The following is a 17,450-nucleotide window of genomic DNA, read 5'->3' as shown; positions in this document are numbered from 1 at the left end:
ATATATGGTGTGTGGGATGTGCACACAGGTTAAATAAATATAGTGTGCCCTATTTTGGTAGACGGGCGGGTGGCATTAAAAATGGGCGTAACTTCCTTTTCGTGCTTGCGCAAGTCTAGTTTATCATGTTTGAGGCCGCGCTACGCCTCTTTGGGGTTTCAGTGCATGGAGTTGCCTCACTCCTTAGTCATCCGATAATTTACTAACAGAAAGTAGTCTATGTTTGATGTGAAAATGGTCGCAGCATTTTTGTGCCGGGCACTAAGCACGGCGTACTCTGGCTCAGAACATCCTGATTTTGACGCAAATGAGATATGCTACAAGGACTGGCCGGATAACGACTACTTCCATACCACAAGATCGCACAGAGGCGCAAATGTTACGCCAAATTCTACCTTTGCAAACTTTGGCAAAATACCAAAACAAAGAAAACTCCACCCATGTGCACAGTTAGTCTGTGCTTTGCGCTAGACTTGTGCTCAGCACAAAAAATAAGGCCCTTTATGTCGAAAGTTGAGTTTATCAAATCTCTGAACTAGATGTTGAAAATCGGACTTAAACGATGCCTACTTCTGATATACTATACATGTACTTTGATTTTGTCAGATTTGATTAAAAAAAAAGCTTCTTATTCACTTCGTTTTTCACATTCTGCATTAAATCTGGAGTTTGTATGATTTATCAAAACATGAATAATTATGTTTACTTTTCTTCTCAGATTGGCTTTATTAGTGTGGTGTGTGGTTCGCATTTTGGATTTTGAGACTACCAAATACACTCACGGTACTTGCTTTATGTATAAACCATAGAGACAGTGCTGAGAATCTCCTAGACGAAGGAAACATTTTGTGTTTACAATACTCTCACAATATAAAATATATATAGTAAATGGGCCTTTTACTTATATAGCATTTTTCCACCAGCACAAAGATCACGGACTGAACCCACAACCTCTGGATTGGGATATGATCACTCCACCAATGAGTCAGGCCACCTCATATTGTGTTGACGTTTGATTTGGAACATCACAAATTATCCACAAGGTTTTTATTAAATAAAAAGCCAATACAATATATCATCACATAAATAAACTGACGTTAAGATACAAAAGTTATATAACAAACTCTACAGTATGTACATAATCCTAAAGATACACCACTGAGTTGATTAAAGTGTTTCAATGTGTAAATAGTGCCTCGTTTAGTTTTATCTCATCTTAAAAATATACACACACACACACACGCACAAATCCACACCATCAGAATATAAAATGTTTTCCGAATATTTACAGTATTTACAGGCCACTGAAAAAAATAATCATAGGGATGACTTCAAAAACTCATTCCTTGAAAAAAAAAAAAATAATTTGTTTTCCAGTAAAAATGATTGGTGACTACTGAGAATATTTGAAACTACACTCTTTTAAAAACATGATTAATTTTGAACATAGTGTGTAAACTTGGTTGGCAGATTGTCCACAGGATAAACAGTAGGTCCCGTTTTCATCATGGGTGGCCCATTTAATAGAGTACAGTGACACTTTGTGACCACTTCCACCAGAAAGATCTTCAACAGGACCTTGGCGAACTCCTTTCCAACACACATCCTCGAGCCCCCACCAAAAGGAATGTACTGGAACCTCGTGGAGTCTGTCAAAGGTTTTGTCATGAAGCGCTCTGGCTGGAAATCTTCTTTGTTGGGGAAAATATCTGCCACATCATGGGTGTCGCAGATACTGTAGATGACATTCCAACCTTTGGGAATTTGATATCCCTGAAAAGGGAAGGTGGACTTGTGAGCGAAAGACAGAATAGAGATAGTGAGCGTGGATGATCTTGAACTTACATTGAGTTCAAATGTCTTCAGTGCCACTCGAAAGCCTCCAGGGACAGGAGGGTTAATCCTCAGTGTCTCTTTAATCACACAACCAGTATACTTCAAGTGCTCCAAAGATTCAATGTTCAAACTCTGCAGTTGCATTCCTTGCTCCTCCTGAACACAAAGGAGATGGGAGCAGTGAGTTATTAGGAATTGGACATGACAGGAATTTAATTAGTTTAAAATAACACAATGTTACCTTGTCAATCAGTTCCTGCCTCAGTTTTTCCACCACTTCAGGGTTGAGGCCCAAGAACATAATCAGAGAGGTGGCTGTGCTGGCAGTGGTTTCATGCCCCCCAAAGAGTAGTTCTGTAGCTGACTCCTTAATAGCCTGTAAGAAGAAAGTTTTTTTTTTGTTGTTTTTTTTAAACGCCAAACATGACATAACGACAGGTCGCAAGTGTTGCGTTGTGTTACCTGCATGCTAAATGTCTCCCCATTCTTACTGCTGCTGTCTATGAGTTGCTGCAGAGCATCTCCATGTTTGGACTCTTTCTGTGACTCTTGTATCTTCTTCTTGATGTTCTCCTCTATCTTGGAATGGATGAAATTCCGAGCTTTAAGACCCTGAATAATAAGACACAGGACAGAATAAGAGTCTAAAATAGTACAACTGCATGCGTACATTAAGGGCTGAGGGCAAGAAGCAAAACTCAGTTATCTTACCCTGTACAATCCACTGAATGGAACGTCAATGGGCAGAGAAAAGAGATTCTTGATCATCTCCTCAAATGCCTCCACCAGCTGCCGCTCGTCGGTCCTAATCTGCTCCGGCTCGAAGCCCAGAAGGATTCTCATGGCGATGCGGAACATCAGATGCTTCATTTCCGGGTACACCAGCACACAAGAATCTCTCTCCAGCCACTCTTTCACCGCAGCTCGAATCTCCTCCTGGATGACTGGGATGTAAAGCTCCAATGCCTCCCTGGAGAACGCCCGCATTATGGCCTGGAGAGGAGATAGGATTTTTGGAGTTTCCTTTAAATTTGTGATTGATTTTATTGTAAACTGTACAAATGAAATAAGCCTTTTCCTTACTTCTATTTTTATTTGTCCTTTTATTCAGTACATTTCTGATTGTCAACAGAATATTTTATGTCCCATTTATTCAGATAACAATCCAAAGCCATTAGACACTGAAATATTTCGATAAAATATGAATTCAGTTCACTTAAATCAGATTCATTTACTCATTTTTTCTTACCCCCAAACTCTTGGGCATTACCCAACTTCATAGACTTAAACTATTTTGTTCTCCTGGCATTTGGTTTATCTTGACTTTACTTCAAATAAATCAAATCTTGGTAGAAAACATAGCGTATGTCTCATTAATCCATATTTGTAATTACATTACTGTAATGTTGGAATTGTTGACAATATGACATGTTTAACAGAAAAATTACAGGCTTTTAGTTATTCATAAGGTTTGCACAGAATATAGCTTTTATTTTTATTATATATATATGTTTTGCTTACCAATGTGTTTCTGAAGTAAAACGCAACTCCGGGTGTAAAGTATTTTAATAGTTTATCAAGCTACTGAAAATGTGTTTGTCAAATGAGCTCAAGTCTTACCTTTTTCTTGGTTTTGTGCTGGGTTCCATGCACGTTTGACAGCGTGTCCGAGCCCAAGATAGTGCGCACGGACGCGGGCCACTGGACGGACACAAGCTTGTGTTCCCCCAGAAGAATCTGCCTCACGTTATCGCCCCCAGTCACGCGCACCGTGGGATTCCCGAATAGGTGAGTCCGGTAGATGTAGCCGTATTTCTGCCGCTTCATGCGCAGAAACTTTCTTCTCTGGAGAACACCACGAATAATAATTTTCAAAAAATGTGCGCAATTAATCAGCACCATGGCGAACGTTTCGTTTTGACGCAAACAGCATGGGAGGTTGCTTACCTGCAGGATGAGCTGCAGCGTCTCCCCAAAGAAAGGCAAACCCATTGAGCCAGGAGGCAGGGGGCTGCTGCAGCTCGGATCTCTGCCTCGGGTCATGTAAACTTCCCACAGCTTGACAGCCACTAGAAAAAGCAGAATGGGAAGCACGATGGTGCACAGGAAGGTAGCCAGCAGTGTGCTCAGAGCCATGTCGGTCGAGGTAGCGCTCCGCTCCGCTCCGCTCAGGTGAATGTCGGTCGACCAAGTGAGGCTCCCGTCTGCTCCTTCGGCGCCTTTTATAGGCTAACCGGGAAGTCCGCGCAGCCTGTCACCTTCTCCTCCCGCAGATAAATTAGTTCACTCAAAGTTCATCTTTAATTGTGGGTGTCGCTTGGCCCCGCCCCCTGGCCCGTCCTGGCTGGCTTGCTTGCCTCACCATTTGTTCCGAGGGCCAGCACACATCTTTTAATCCTTACCTCCTGTTGCACGCAGACAATCCTTGGCAGATTTCACTGAGAAAAGGTGATGATTCCCCGCGAGACAAAAGAAGCGCGTCCCCAAGACGCCTTTGTTGGCAATAAGGCAACTAGTTTACACACTCATTAGGTTGGGTTTAAGCCGTGCTTGTGGGATCAGCAATCACGCCTGCGGGGCGAGCTACATTCAAGAGTAAAGTACATTTTCAGCTGCTTCACAAAATAGAAAAGCGGCTAGGTTGAAGAATGTTTTAATCCTCCTCCTTGGGTGTCAGTCATAGCCAAGAACTTTTTTTGGGGCCTTCCTTTATGTTAATATTTTGTCCATAATTAATTCGACAATTTCATTTTTTTTCATGCACATTTAATAACTAAAAAAGACTAACAAAAATGACATAGCTGGACATTGAAGACCTCGAAAATCTTTAAGGTTGAAAGAATGAAGCCATATGGTTCTCAGTAATCCAAGTGAGATTCCACTTTTTGGTGTGAAAAAATGCAGTGCTGCATGGTCCCTTGATGGCCCAAACTATACTTAGGAGAACGAGTGGACCAGAAAGCGCAGACATGCATGGTGCTTGCTGCAAGCAACACAAGCATAGACGATGGTGGAAATAATATTGCCTCCTAGCTTCAGAATCAGTATCAGAATGCCCTTTATTGTCTCGTGAAGCTCATTGAGTGACTTAATAGGTGGAATACCACTACATAAATGAAAGACCAAAGACCATTTACTTATGCATTGAAGATATTGCCACAAAAGTGAAATATATCAATATTGAGGTGTGTTTTTCAGCTCTTATGTGTTTTTCCAGGCTAAACTAATTATTACCTATCAAGCCACTCATGTAGAATTAATTAAGCTTTCCTTTAAACATTCTGCACTCTCATTTATCCACTTGTTTTATTTCCCTCTTCATCATGTGAACTACAACTAGAAGGCACCATTTGATTGGCTGAGATTGAGTGACGGGAGCTATAATGGTAAATATGGACATTTCTAAAAGGTTACCCCCAATTAGTCATATATAAAGTTAAGTCAAACTTGGTTCAGCAATAAAACCAATAATAAGTGTTATTAATGTGTGAATTGGAATGTGAATGGTTGTTCGTGTATATCTGTCCTGTAATTTGCTGGCAAGCATTCCAGCAGAGATGGGCATCCTGTCCTAGGGACGGAGGGACGGGAACAGTCTGACTGTCCTGGACGGATGATCATTTAGGGGATGGGGGATGAGAATTCTTTGAAAAAGGACGGACTATGCAAGGACTGAAGTGGACTTTTATCCCTCCCTGTAATCGTCCCTAACCGGGTCAACTAGGTATAGAAATAAATATACATATACATTTAATAGCCTAACATGAGGATGACGAAATGGTGGCAATATTAATATTGCAATATCATAATCCAACTGCTCTTCTTAAATTCCTTCTCCGCCTCCAACATCATCATCCCAGAGACCCTGATGCGAGCTGGGTCAATCACTGTCCAACTGGTTGCTGGACTTCCTGACTGACAGGATCCCGAACACCGTCTCCTCCTCCTTTACTCTAAGCACTGGTGCCCCCACGGCTGTGTGCTGTGCACCCTCCTGTTCACACAACTGACCTATGACTGCTCTGTGAAATTCCTGAGCTGTCATATAGTGAAATTTGCGAACCGCTCAGCGCTAGTGGAAACCACCATGAACAACAATGAGTCCGAGTACAGAGACGAGGTAGAACTGGTGGACTGGTGCAAAGGTAACAATCTTTGCCTTAATGTGTGGATGGTCAAGTAGATGGTGGGGGTCCTCAGGAAAGACAGACACCGCCTCACTCGAATTCCATGCTGAACTCTCACACACACACACACACAACCACCCTCACCTTGCAGAGCAGCGACGTAATGTGTTTTTATTTATCCAATTTTGTATAATTTTCTTTTTCATTATTTATTCTTAAATTAATCTAATTTATATATTAAATTAAATTATTGTTGTATTGCTCTGGAGAGGGGAGGTAATCTCGTTGCACACTGTACAATGACAATAAAGGGATTTCTGATTCTGATTCTAAATGCAGATGAGAGGAGCAGCGGTGGGCGTGGTCTCCAGCTACAAGTATCGTGTGGTCCACCTTTTTGAGGCCTTTACATTGATCTAAAACACTTCCTGCCTGCTGAGGAGGGATCACCATCATCGCTCCTTCCTCCAGAAGCTGTGACATGCTGGACTGGGGATCTGTGTCTTGGTGAGCTTCTACACAGTAAATTTTGTAGAGTACATTTTATTCTAAAAAGATTATCTTTGGTCACAGTCTAAATAGAAAGTGAAATATTCACATTAAATTTTTCTCAAGGTAGTAAAATGAACTTTTATTTGATGTGAATACTGTTACTCACCCACACTCATGAGAACCTCGTGATTCATTCTGAAGATTTACTCCTGCTCTCATGCATTGAAAAAAATATTGAGTGATATTTACTTTAAAAAAACTAGAGATTTTTTTTTCATTCAGAAATTTGAAGTGAATTTTACTCACAGAATATTTAAGTAATTTGTACTTGCATAGTATTATCCATCCATCATCCAAGCCGCTTCGCATCACGAGGGTCATGGAGGTGCTGGAGCCTATCCTAGTTGTCATTGGGAAGTAGGCGGGGTACACCCTGAACTGGTTGCCAGTCAATCGCAGGGCACACAAAGATGAACGACCATGCGCACAAACGCTCAAAATTTTGAGTTTCCAATCAACCTGCATTGTATGTTTTTGGAATGTGGGAGGAAACCAGAGTACCCGGGGAAAACCCAGGCAGGCACGGGGAGAACATGCAAACTCCAACAGGAAGGCCTGGGCCAAAATCGATCACAACCTTCGCACTGTGAGGCTATCGTGCTAACCAATCGTCCACCGTGCCGCCCTGCAGAGTATTAGTTTATTTAAAAAAAAAACAACCCCTGAACCTTCAGGTTGGGAGAGGGCCATGCTATCACCTGAGCCATGTCGCTCCAACTGTAAGTAAGCAACTTGCTGATGTCAGGCGGAATACTGGTAACTCCAAAAGAAGACCCAAGTACTACTCGGACTGGTGCTGAAGCGGGTGACAATGACACAGGACGACAAACAGTAACATTAGCGCATCTAAATCACTGGTTGCGATTCAACCACAATGGCACAGAACAAGATTGGCCAGACTGCTGGTCAAACGACCAAATAACGTATTAGGTTTTTATATATTTATATATTGCCCGGGCGGCACAGTGGCCCGACTGGTTAGCACGATGGGCTCACAGTGAGAGCCAGCAGCGCTCGTGGGTTCGGCCATCCTGTGTGGAGTTTGCATGTTCTCCCTGTGCCTGCGTGGGTTTCCAACGGGTACTCCGGTTTCCTCCCACATTCCAAAAACATGCATGGCAGGTCCATTGGACACTCTAAATTGCCCCTAGCAATGAGTGTGAGCGTGCATGGTTGTTCGTCTCTGTGTGCCCTGCGATTTGTTGGCAACCAATTCAGTCCCTTGCCTACTGCCTGAAGACAGCTGGGATAGGCTCCAGCACCCCCCCCCCCCCCCCCCGTGACCCTCGTGAGGAGAAGCGGCAAAGATAATGGATATATATATATACATATATATATATATATATGGGCGACATATATTCTTTTTTTAATTGAGTTGTGCAACTTCCATACAAATCACATTATTGATTACCTTGCGCAATATATTTATATACGTGTGTGGGGGGGGGGGGGGAGGTGCGTGTGTGTGTGTGTGTGTGTGAAAGATACGAGTGTATCGACTTGAACCGAATTAAATAGAAAATTAATTGAATATCTTTCATAATTCCAAATTACATAAAGTTTAACACTTCCCGGAAAACTGTGTTGCCCTTAGCTTGACTCCCACTTTTTATTAGTCTACTATCAACAGTGAACTTCTTCCTAATCTCCAAGAAGAGTTTAACCTGCTCTCACTCTTAACCATCACCACCTCTCTTCCTTTTCGTTCTCCCTCGCGTGTTCACGTTATAAAAATGATAACCGCGTGTGTGCGAGGGTTCAACTTTAGGTCAGCGGCTACAGACGGATGCACCAGCGCACGGGTGCACAGTCATGCACGCAGGGTGCCCCAGGGCTACAGCGCCACTTGGAAGTAAACAAGGGTGCGCTCACTCTGCATTTGGAGTCAATATTTGTGTCCTGCAATAGCTTCATGTCCGTCAAGTGTGTCAGTAAAGTTAAGCGTGCGGCAGTGCGTGTGTTGGGGTGGAGTGGTGGGCGGTCCGGGTGCGTTCGCGCGTGTTTACGTGTGCGCGCCAGGGCCAATCTGTCAGTGGTGAGACAGTCTGGCTGCTGCTTTTACAATGACTCATTACACGCATGGATCTGTCTATTCTGGCACACTGCGTGTTTTCATTTAAGAGGTCAACCCGGTGTGAAGGAGCTGCAGCAACTGAAACAGTCATTCAGCTGGAGTGGATTGATTGTATATTTGGGCTACACAGTAGAGCTTGAAAAATTCAAAACTACCCATCGTAGAATGCTGGGAGCATTTTTCTTTTGCTATGCAGTAATATGAAAAGTGAAAAATAATAAAATAGCCATCTTCTAAAGCAGTGGTTCTCAAATGGGGGTACGCATACCCCTGGGGGCACTTGAAGGAACTTCAGGGGGTACGTGAAATTTGAAATAAAATAAATAAACATGCAAAAATTCTTTCAAAATAATTATTGAATTAATTAAATCTTTCAGGAAAATATTTTCAGTAGCGTATTCAATTTCATTATTAAAAAAAAAAACAGATTCTCCCCCAAATGAGAATGATTCGACCCAAATTGTCACATGCCACCTCTGTTACCTGTCAATCGCTTGAATACGCAAACAAGTCGTGGAGTCGTGGTTGAAGCGCAAGTCTTACGAACAAAACGGAGGCACAAGTGTAAAAGAAGGCCAAACCAGAGTCAGATAAATTCCGATTGTATGTTGAAGATTACATTTTATTTGGATTTAAACCCACAAGTTGCAACAAACCCACTGTGGCATTGTTTTTTTTTCTGTGGGGAGAAACTTGTTAACAGTTGCATGAAGCCAGCGCATCTACAGTGCCATCTTAAGACAAAAAATTTATGTCACGTTGGTAACAAGAGGAAACTCTGAATTCAGATCATCTCAAGATGTGGAAGCTTCTTATGTGGTGTCTTAGCGCAAGGCTAGAGCCAAGAAGTTATTCACTATCCAAAGGAGGACACTTTGTTTCTAAAGTTTAATAAATCAGACACTAGATGTTTAAAGACTATTTTATTTATATATTTTTAACCCAAAAATGTTTTGCGGTGATTCAGGGGTACTTGCCTGAAAAAAATATTTCACAGGGGGTACATCACTGAAAAAAGGTTGAGAACCACTATTCTAAAGCACTTAACCTTATGATTTTCACAGATGATTTTGAGCCTCTGCCCGCCAAATTTGCGTGAGGGGTGCAGCAAACTCTGGACTAGTCAGCAGCCAATCACAGGGCACATATAGACGACTCACATTCACACGTTTAGAGCAGAATGGGATATTTATTTTACAAATGGCCATGTGAAAAACTCGAATGCTTGCCGAGGGCCAAGCCAACATGCTAATCTGAACTTTATCTATATATCTATATTATTTTTAATGGAACCTTAAGTTACGAGTGACCCTTTTTATGAACTATTAAAGTCACGCACAAAATCTCTGTAGAAAATCTGCCGCTAGTGTTTTGATATGTGAACCGCCTCTGTAGGGATGAGCTGACGGAACAATGCTGTGCTTTTCGCGCTTTAACCATCATTGGGCTTAAGCAAAACTCTTTGTGAGTGTTGTGGTTTTTTTTAACTCTTAATTAGACCAGTATGACTTCCAGGTTACCAGGTTACTGTTGGATGTAAACGGACCAAAAATTTCCGCATAAAACTGGGGCGGCATGGCACAATGGTAGCATGGTTGTCTCACCACCTAGAGGTTGCGGATTCAAACCCCAGCCATGCCGAAGTGTCCTTGAGGCAAGATAATGAAACCTCAGTCGCTCCCAATGCCGCATCATCAGTGTGAACGACAAGTCCGTGTCAAAAGAGTTTGCTTGCTTTTTACCATTGTGGTAGGTCTTGCATTAAGCAAGCTAAGCATCTTCACTTCTTTGGAATAATTGTCCTAAATTAAACAGTAGAAAGTCATGTAGCTGAAGTGAAGTCTGGAGTGAACTTTAAATGTAAAGGTGTTCCATTTGTTGAAGCTAGAGTCATAAGAAAGCCATAAAAAATGATGCAGAATCTACACTTTGAGTTAAATACCTAAAAAACATATATATATATAGATATATATATATATCTATATATATATATAAAATATATATTTTCTATGTCATTCCTCACAAAGCTGGCACGCTTCTGATGTGCTGGTTTGAACGCAGGGGTCAATGTGCGTTCATGGCCTAGATTTCCTGGTTGAAGAGTTCAGCTCAGGGAAATTTGATGTACTCACTTAGAGGAAGAATCTTGGCTCATTAGCTCTGCACCTGTACTACCCAACATTCTTCTTGTCTCAAAGTTGGCTTCTCTTTAGATGGGAGTGTAACACACCCTACAAAAATCATCCCTCGAGGGTGATATCTGTCATTTTGCTGTCCCTCATAATAGTTTCTTGAATGGCAAGTTGCTGTATTTTTTTTCAAACAACACGCATCAGCAAATCTGTTATGCTCTCACTGATGGCAATTATTTTTAACCAGTCTGTACATTTTAATAACCGATGGACTAAAAACAACCATAAACAAAATCCTTCATGACATTCCTGTGCTGCATGTGCTTGTTCAAGCAACGTGCACCAATGTTCATGTTGGAATTATTGAGGGCCAAAGGTCCATGAGGTGGAGTGGGTTTCCACCTGCTTGTGTTGTATGCCCAGATTTTCTCAACACAATGCGAACGTGTGAAACAGGATTCTGCAGTTAAGGTGCGATACAGAAGGAGAGCAAAGGAGGGGTGAAGGGAAGTTCAAGTTGGGAAAGAGAATAAATTATGTTGTGTTTACAGCTTCACATTTCAACATGCCACTTTGCAAACTAACGCTGATATATAGAGCTGACCCACACCTGAAGAAACCTCGGAAAGTAACAAAACGATCACCCAAATATTATGGACACTAAGCCGTTTCTCTATCGTGAGTCATGTTATGTCATGTTAAAAAATAATGCCAATTTCATTTTGATGAGCGAAAAATACACAATGTGTTTGTGAAAAATGGACCATCTTAAAATCACACACATGCTACATTCCAAAAACCGTAACTTAATTACTACTACTGTTACTGTCATCACAAGTACTTTATATTAATATATAGTTAATAGTTTGCACAATAGAGTGGTGAGGTTTCATTTTTAACATTTGAGATCTGCACAATACATGTTCCCCAAATCACATTATATCTTATTATACTATTTTTAAAACTCAATTCAGCTTTTTTTTTTTTTTTTTTTAATAAAAACAACAACATACAAAAAAAAACTACTTGTAATGCAAGGGTGCCCAATTCCCGTCCTCGAGAGCCCTTATCCAGCCTGTTTTATACGTTCTCCCCCTTTCCATCACGCCTGATTGAAATGATCAGGATCGTTATCAGGCATCTTAGAGCTTACGAATGAGCTGATCAATGGAATTAGGTGTGTTGGAAGAGGGAGACGTCAAGAATAGGCAGGATAGGGGCCCCCGAGGATAGGTTTGGGTTAAAGAAAGAAAAAGAAAAATATGCAGAAAATATTCATGTTGTTTGGAGTCTTTTGATGGTGCATGCTTATGATTCAAGCTGAAATTCAAATGTTCCTGATAAGATCAACATGATCCTGAAAAAAATATACAGAATGTTATTGAGAGGTGTCACCTTTGGTAACAGTTGGCACCTTTGGTTATGTTACACAGAAATGTTATGTCTGTTTTAACCACAAAACCAAATTATTATTATCTTTTTAAATAATTAGTTTGGAAATTAAAAAGCTGATTTTATTGGGAGCATAATGATGACCACATCTGCAACTACAGTATAATGAATTATTGGTTCACACTGTTCAGTCTTGTTAATAATAAAGTTACCGCATTAGTTCAACACATTGATACTGTGGTAATAACGTGATTATCCAAACGCTATCGCACAGTGCAAACATGCAGGGAATTGATAGTCCACCTATTTCATGCCAAGTAATGTGGAACGCATTTATCTCACGTATTAGTTTGTAGTGGCTGAGATTCAAACAACAGTTAACATGCCCGGGTGGCGGAAAACTGTCCTGAACTGAAACGATGACATAAATGTGTTGTATTTGTACAACCTACACACACCTACTACAATATACCAAAAAAGTACTGGCAGAGGGACTGTAGATTTTGTGTGATTGGTGGCTTATCTACAATAGCCAACCACGTCCAGTAAGTAAAGATGTCAACAAATCTGGGGAAGAACAAAGGTTCGTTTCTTACATCACACGTTTAGTCCCTGCCACAATCACTCTATGGCAAGCGAGGATAGACATATGACGAGCGTCAAAGAGCCATTTTAACCTGTTTCAAAAAAGGAACAAGGTGAGCAACAAACCCTTTGGGTATTTAAAATAAAAATTTATTTTCCTTTTCTTATTTGCTTTTGCATAGAAGGGCTTTCTCAGGACACTGAATTGATCACATTAACTGCTCTTATTGTCCTAGAAGACATTTCGCCTCTTATCTAAGCAGGCTTCACAAGTACATGCACAAAGGTGAGATAAAAACAACTCTATCATGGGTGTTTATATAGAAAGCCAAGTATTTATCCTCTAAATTAGTGGCACTCCCCAAACAGGAATAGTTTCATCCTCTTGTAATGCAGAGCAACAGTCAATAATATAAACTGCAAAGACATTTCCCATCTTACGAGTGAACAGACAATCGCATAGGTCGAGGGAGGCCCCAAAAAACAGGCATTACCGCAGCTGGTCATTTGTAAAAAGTACATCTTGTTCGAAAAGGAACAATAGCAAGGATGAATGAAGAAAAGAGTAATTGATATAACAACACTGTCATTTCATATGCATCAGGGCTACTGTATTTGAGAAACTCACACAGAAGGATAAACATCAAACCTGGAATCACCCTGAGACAAAGGCCAGTACACCACAAAGACCGGACACACCATACTCAGAAAATCAATCAGGTGGATGCTGTCCAGTGCAGTGAGGAATGCATTTCTGTATATATGAGGGAAACCAAGAGGCTGCAGAACAGGCGTGTGTCACAGAATTGACAGGATAACTCTTCATGTCAAGACTCAGCTGCCTACCTGCACCTGAAAGAGAATAAGCACTCTTTTGGAAACAGTAACGGGAACGCATTAATGAAAGAAAGATTAAATAACGAGACAATTAACAGAAGTCATTCTTAAGATACAATTAAATTGCTACAGGTGTTTGGCATGTAACAAACCTGCTCTGCCTTACAAAGTAATTGGTGACAGGTTTGCGAAAGAGATAACCAAGCCATTAGAACAGCTTTGGCACGTGAAGAACAAACAACCAACATTAAAAGACAAAGCTTTTGGAATTTATAAAGTGGGGGAAAAAACGGAACAAGAACTACAGAAGCAATTACTGATGCCCATCAAATCAACAAATACCAGTGCACGGAGCGCATCATACTTGGTGGCTCACCACATTGTCAAGGCTTGTTCAAAAGAAACAAGTGGACTGCTGATATACTGCTCATCTAACACACTACATCAGGCAGGATCGGCCCTAGCCAATGTGGCTCCTTAGGCGAGATTTTTGGGTGCCCCCCTCCATCGACAATTTACATACGGTACACTTACAAGAGACGTTTACTTACGTTAATAAGATAACATAACATGATTTCAAATATTAAACATTTTCTTCATTTCATGGCAGTTTTGTGACTTGCGAGTGACTTGCTGCTGTGACTTGTAACTGCACAAACCAAAAGGAGCAACAACCTCAATTTTCTTTCTTCCAATTTTCCTGCTCTCTTTTCCTTCCCTGTGCTCTGAATAGCTTTGGTAATTTTGACATGTTCAAAAAGTTCTCTGGGGTCAAGTTGATAAATTTGCTCGGTTTACCATTGAGGACAATGAATAAATCATCCAGGCTAAATATGCCATGCTGAAATGTCACTGTACTTAAAATATATAATAATATTAGTTATTCCTTCAAATACCACAGCCGTAACACCTCTTCTCATTTTATTTGCCAGTGGGTTGGCATAGCAGCTAGGCGGCAGCATTGAATTTTGAGCAAAGCTGCGGGTCACCATGGTCTAAAAAGAATTGTATACAGTTGATGAGGCAATAGATTCAATACGTTCAATATATTGATGAGCGTGTGTCTGAGGATGATTGATCTGACGGCGAAGAGGATCCATGTAATCTGTATGTAAACAGATGACTTAAATGTAAAATTGGGAGACTAGTTATTGGGAAGCATGTGGGAGATAGGGTTGAAATTCATGAGTCTCCTATGAAGATTGGAAAAGTTGGCAAGTATGACAATTTTTTTTTTTTTATATATGTATAAAGCCTTTTGGCGCCCTCGCCAGCATGGTTTGCCTCTGCTCAGGGCCATCCCTGACGACAGGCATGTTCTACTTCAGTCCTCGAGGGCCCCTATCCAGCACGTTTTAGATGTCTCCCTTTTCAAAAATGTTTTCATAGTACATGAAAAATAATGAATTTATCAAATTCTGGACAAAATATCAACTTTTTACTGCTGCAAATGGCAAACATATGTGATGCATCTCTTAACCATTTTCAGAATTTCATTTGTAGCAAAGGATGAACGAGGGAAGTTTGTGGTAAAAGCTTTCTTGAGTTCCATGCTCGTTGCTGGGTCTACTCAAATTAATAAGAGCTCTCATTCACTCAGCCGTCGCACTGAGTTACTGCCACCGACGGCTCATAATAATCACTCTCTGGCATCTGAAGCTCTCCAGCGGCTGCCCCAAGCCACCACCCCCGAGGCAATGGTCACGACCGCTTTTTTACAGGGTTGAGAGGGGTAGCAGCTGCCATCTTTACCAAATGCCTTTACACCACATGTGCTACCCCTGTTGGCAATGAATCTAAATTCAAAATCCTTAAATTGTATAACACTCCCACTCCGAACACCATCTTCTTCCAAGAAGAAATGGTTGAGTCCTACCAGAAACCACAAATTAAGGAAAAAAATCAAATGCATTTTAACTAGACCATTGCTGGCAGACCACAAACAGTCAGGTAAGCAATATTTTAAAGTTGTGGTTGCTCTAGTCTACAGGTGTCAAGCGGTTGGTCGCCAAGGGCTACCATTCTCTGTTTTATATGTTTCCCTTCTCCAACACTGATTCGAACTATCAGCCCCCCAGCAAGCTCTGCAGGAGCCTGATAACAATCATGATCATGGACATTGAATATAAAAAGTCCATACACCCCTTGTCAAATGCCAGGTTTATGTAAAATAAAAAAGGAGACCAAGATAAATAATTAAAAAAAAATCCCATCATGAATGTGACCTACTCGCTGTAACAACTCAATTAAGGGATCAGTATGAGGGTGTGCACACTTGTGCCACCACATCATCAAAGTATCGTATGCATTTCCCATCTGTCAAATAAATATACGAATATATAAATATATACATCTATAATTTTTATTTATTAATTTTCAATTGAGTTATGCAACTTCCATATAAGTCACATTGGTGGAAAAAGTTTTGAAATGATATACCTTGCTCAAAATATCACAAAAACCTGGCGATTTCAAAAGAGGTGTTGAATTTTTGTATTAACTGCAGCAGTTTTGCAGAATGACTAAAATATATAATTGCATAATTAATTGGGTTGGATGTATTAATCCATCCATCCATTTTGATGAAATCAGCACTTGGAGGAAAAGGTTTAGAAAACAGAAATAAATACCATAAAGATTTATTTTGTGGAGATTTTTATATCACACTATGACATATCCACATTTTACACAGCTCTATCAAACACCAGAAGAGTGGAAATTTGTGGTGACAGAGGAGCCTGGTTTTAGTTACTTCTTTAGATTATTAACTAAGTGATGAACAGCAGGATCATGTTGTTGATCTTTTTATTGACTTGCATGTCGACTGTCGCGACTTGGGGTGGTCCACAGTCACATAACTCTGACACTGAATTTGATAATATTCACCCATTGTCCCACAAAACATTGAAGTGTTAAGATCAAGTGAGGACTCCATCTGACAGATGACACAAGATCCTTTCACATTGTTTTACTGTCAAATTGGTGCATCAGCGGCGCAACGATAGAGCCCGCATTAATTCGCTTGTGCGTTTCCGACAACACTCTCTGAAGTGGAAAATTCACAGGTCGACTCAACCGGTAATCCTTTACCACCGCTAGCGGACCAACCATGCATTAAAGCACACACAGGCAGTAACAATCACACCAATCGACTGCAGTGTAAGCAGGCATGTTTGTAGCTTGTATCAACAACCCCCTCCCACTCCCAGCTTCTGTGCTGCTGACCTGCTAGTGACCCTGACACTTCAGTGAACTCTCAACCAAGTTCATCCTCTCTCCCTCTGAGCAGCACAAACTCCTCAGACCAGTGATACAGCTGCATGGTCTGCTCACTGTTCTCGGATTGTATGGAGAATTCCGCCCTCTGCATCAGTGTGTACAAAATTGTGGTAATGAAATAAAAATCTGATGAACAAACTATCTTATACTACTTCTACAATATTCAATTTAGATGGATGTTAAAGCTAAAATTCTATTCACCCTGATTAGTGCATCAGATCATTTATACAATCTTTCAATTGTGATTGCTTTTGAAAAAGCACGCAGGCCAACTGAAATTCAAGATAGCTCTCCACTTCTTAGAACCTGACATCGTAGGACATGTATGTGGGATTTTTAAAAACAGAAGCTCACCACATTAATCAATTTAAATCATCTTGATGTCTCAATGAGGGCTTTGACTATCGGAAAGCTACATTTCAACAACAATAAACGATTTCCAATAGTTTCTTTCCACCATTGTTCGCAAAAGATGATGAAAAATATACTGCAGATAGACCAAGACAAAAAGTTCGAAATGTAGATTTTTTTTTTTTGAATGAAGAGTTCAAAGAGTCAAACACAATGCTCACTAATGCATTGTTCCAGCTTGAGTCATCACTGGCAGCAACAGTGAGTTGGTTCCATTTGTCGTTT

At 40.7% G+C, this 17,450-nt stretch overlaps 1 protein-coding gene across 1 annotated transcript; it reads right to left on the bottom strand.

Moving 5' to 3' along the window:
- Positions 1-1,032: 1,032 nt before the first annotated feature.
- Positions 1,033-4,128, bottom strand: cyp26a1 (cytochrome P450, family 26, subfamily A, polypeptide 1). Its single transcript, XM_088284322.1, has 7 exons — positions 3,784-4,128; positions 3,457-3,681; positions 2,548-2,829; positions 2,299-2,448; positions 2,078-2,212; positions 1,846-1,992; positions 1,033-1,773 (listed from the first exon to the last, which is right to left on the bottom strand). The coding sequence occupies exons 1-7, from the start codon at positions 3,970-3,972 to the stop codon at positions 1,435-1,437; spliced, it is 1,467 nt and encodes a 488-aa protein (XP_088140448.1). The 5' UTR covers positions 3,973-4,128; the 3' UTR covers positions 1,033-1,434.
- Between the last annotated feature and the right edge of the window lie 13,322 nt (positions 4,129-17,450).

The sequence above is a fragment of the Idiotropiscis lumnitzeri genome, chromosome 20, assembly GCF_059441095.1.
Source record: "Idiotropiscis lumnitzeri isolate Australia: NSW breed Sydney's pygmy pipehorse chromosome 20, RoL_Ilum_1.0, whole genome shotgun sequence".
In the NCBI taxonomy this organism is placed as follows: domain Eukaryota; kingdom Metazoa; phylum Chordata; class Actinopteri; order Syngnathiformes; family Syngnathidae; genus Idiotropiscis; species Idiotropiscis lumnitzeri.
The sequence above is the reverse complement of the archived record's forward strand: the minus strand, read 5'-3'. Positions and strand labels throughout refer to the sequence as shown.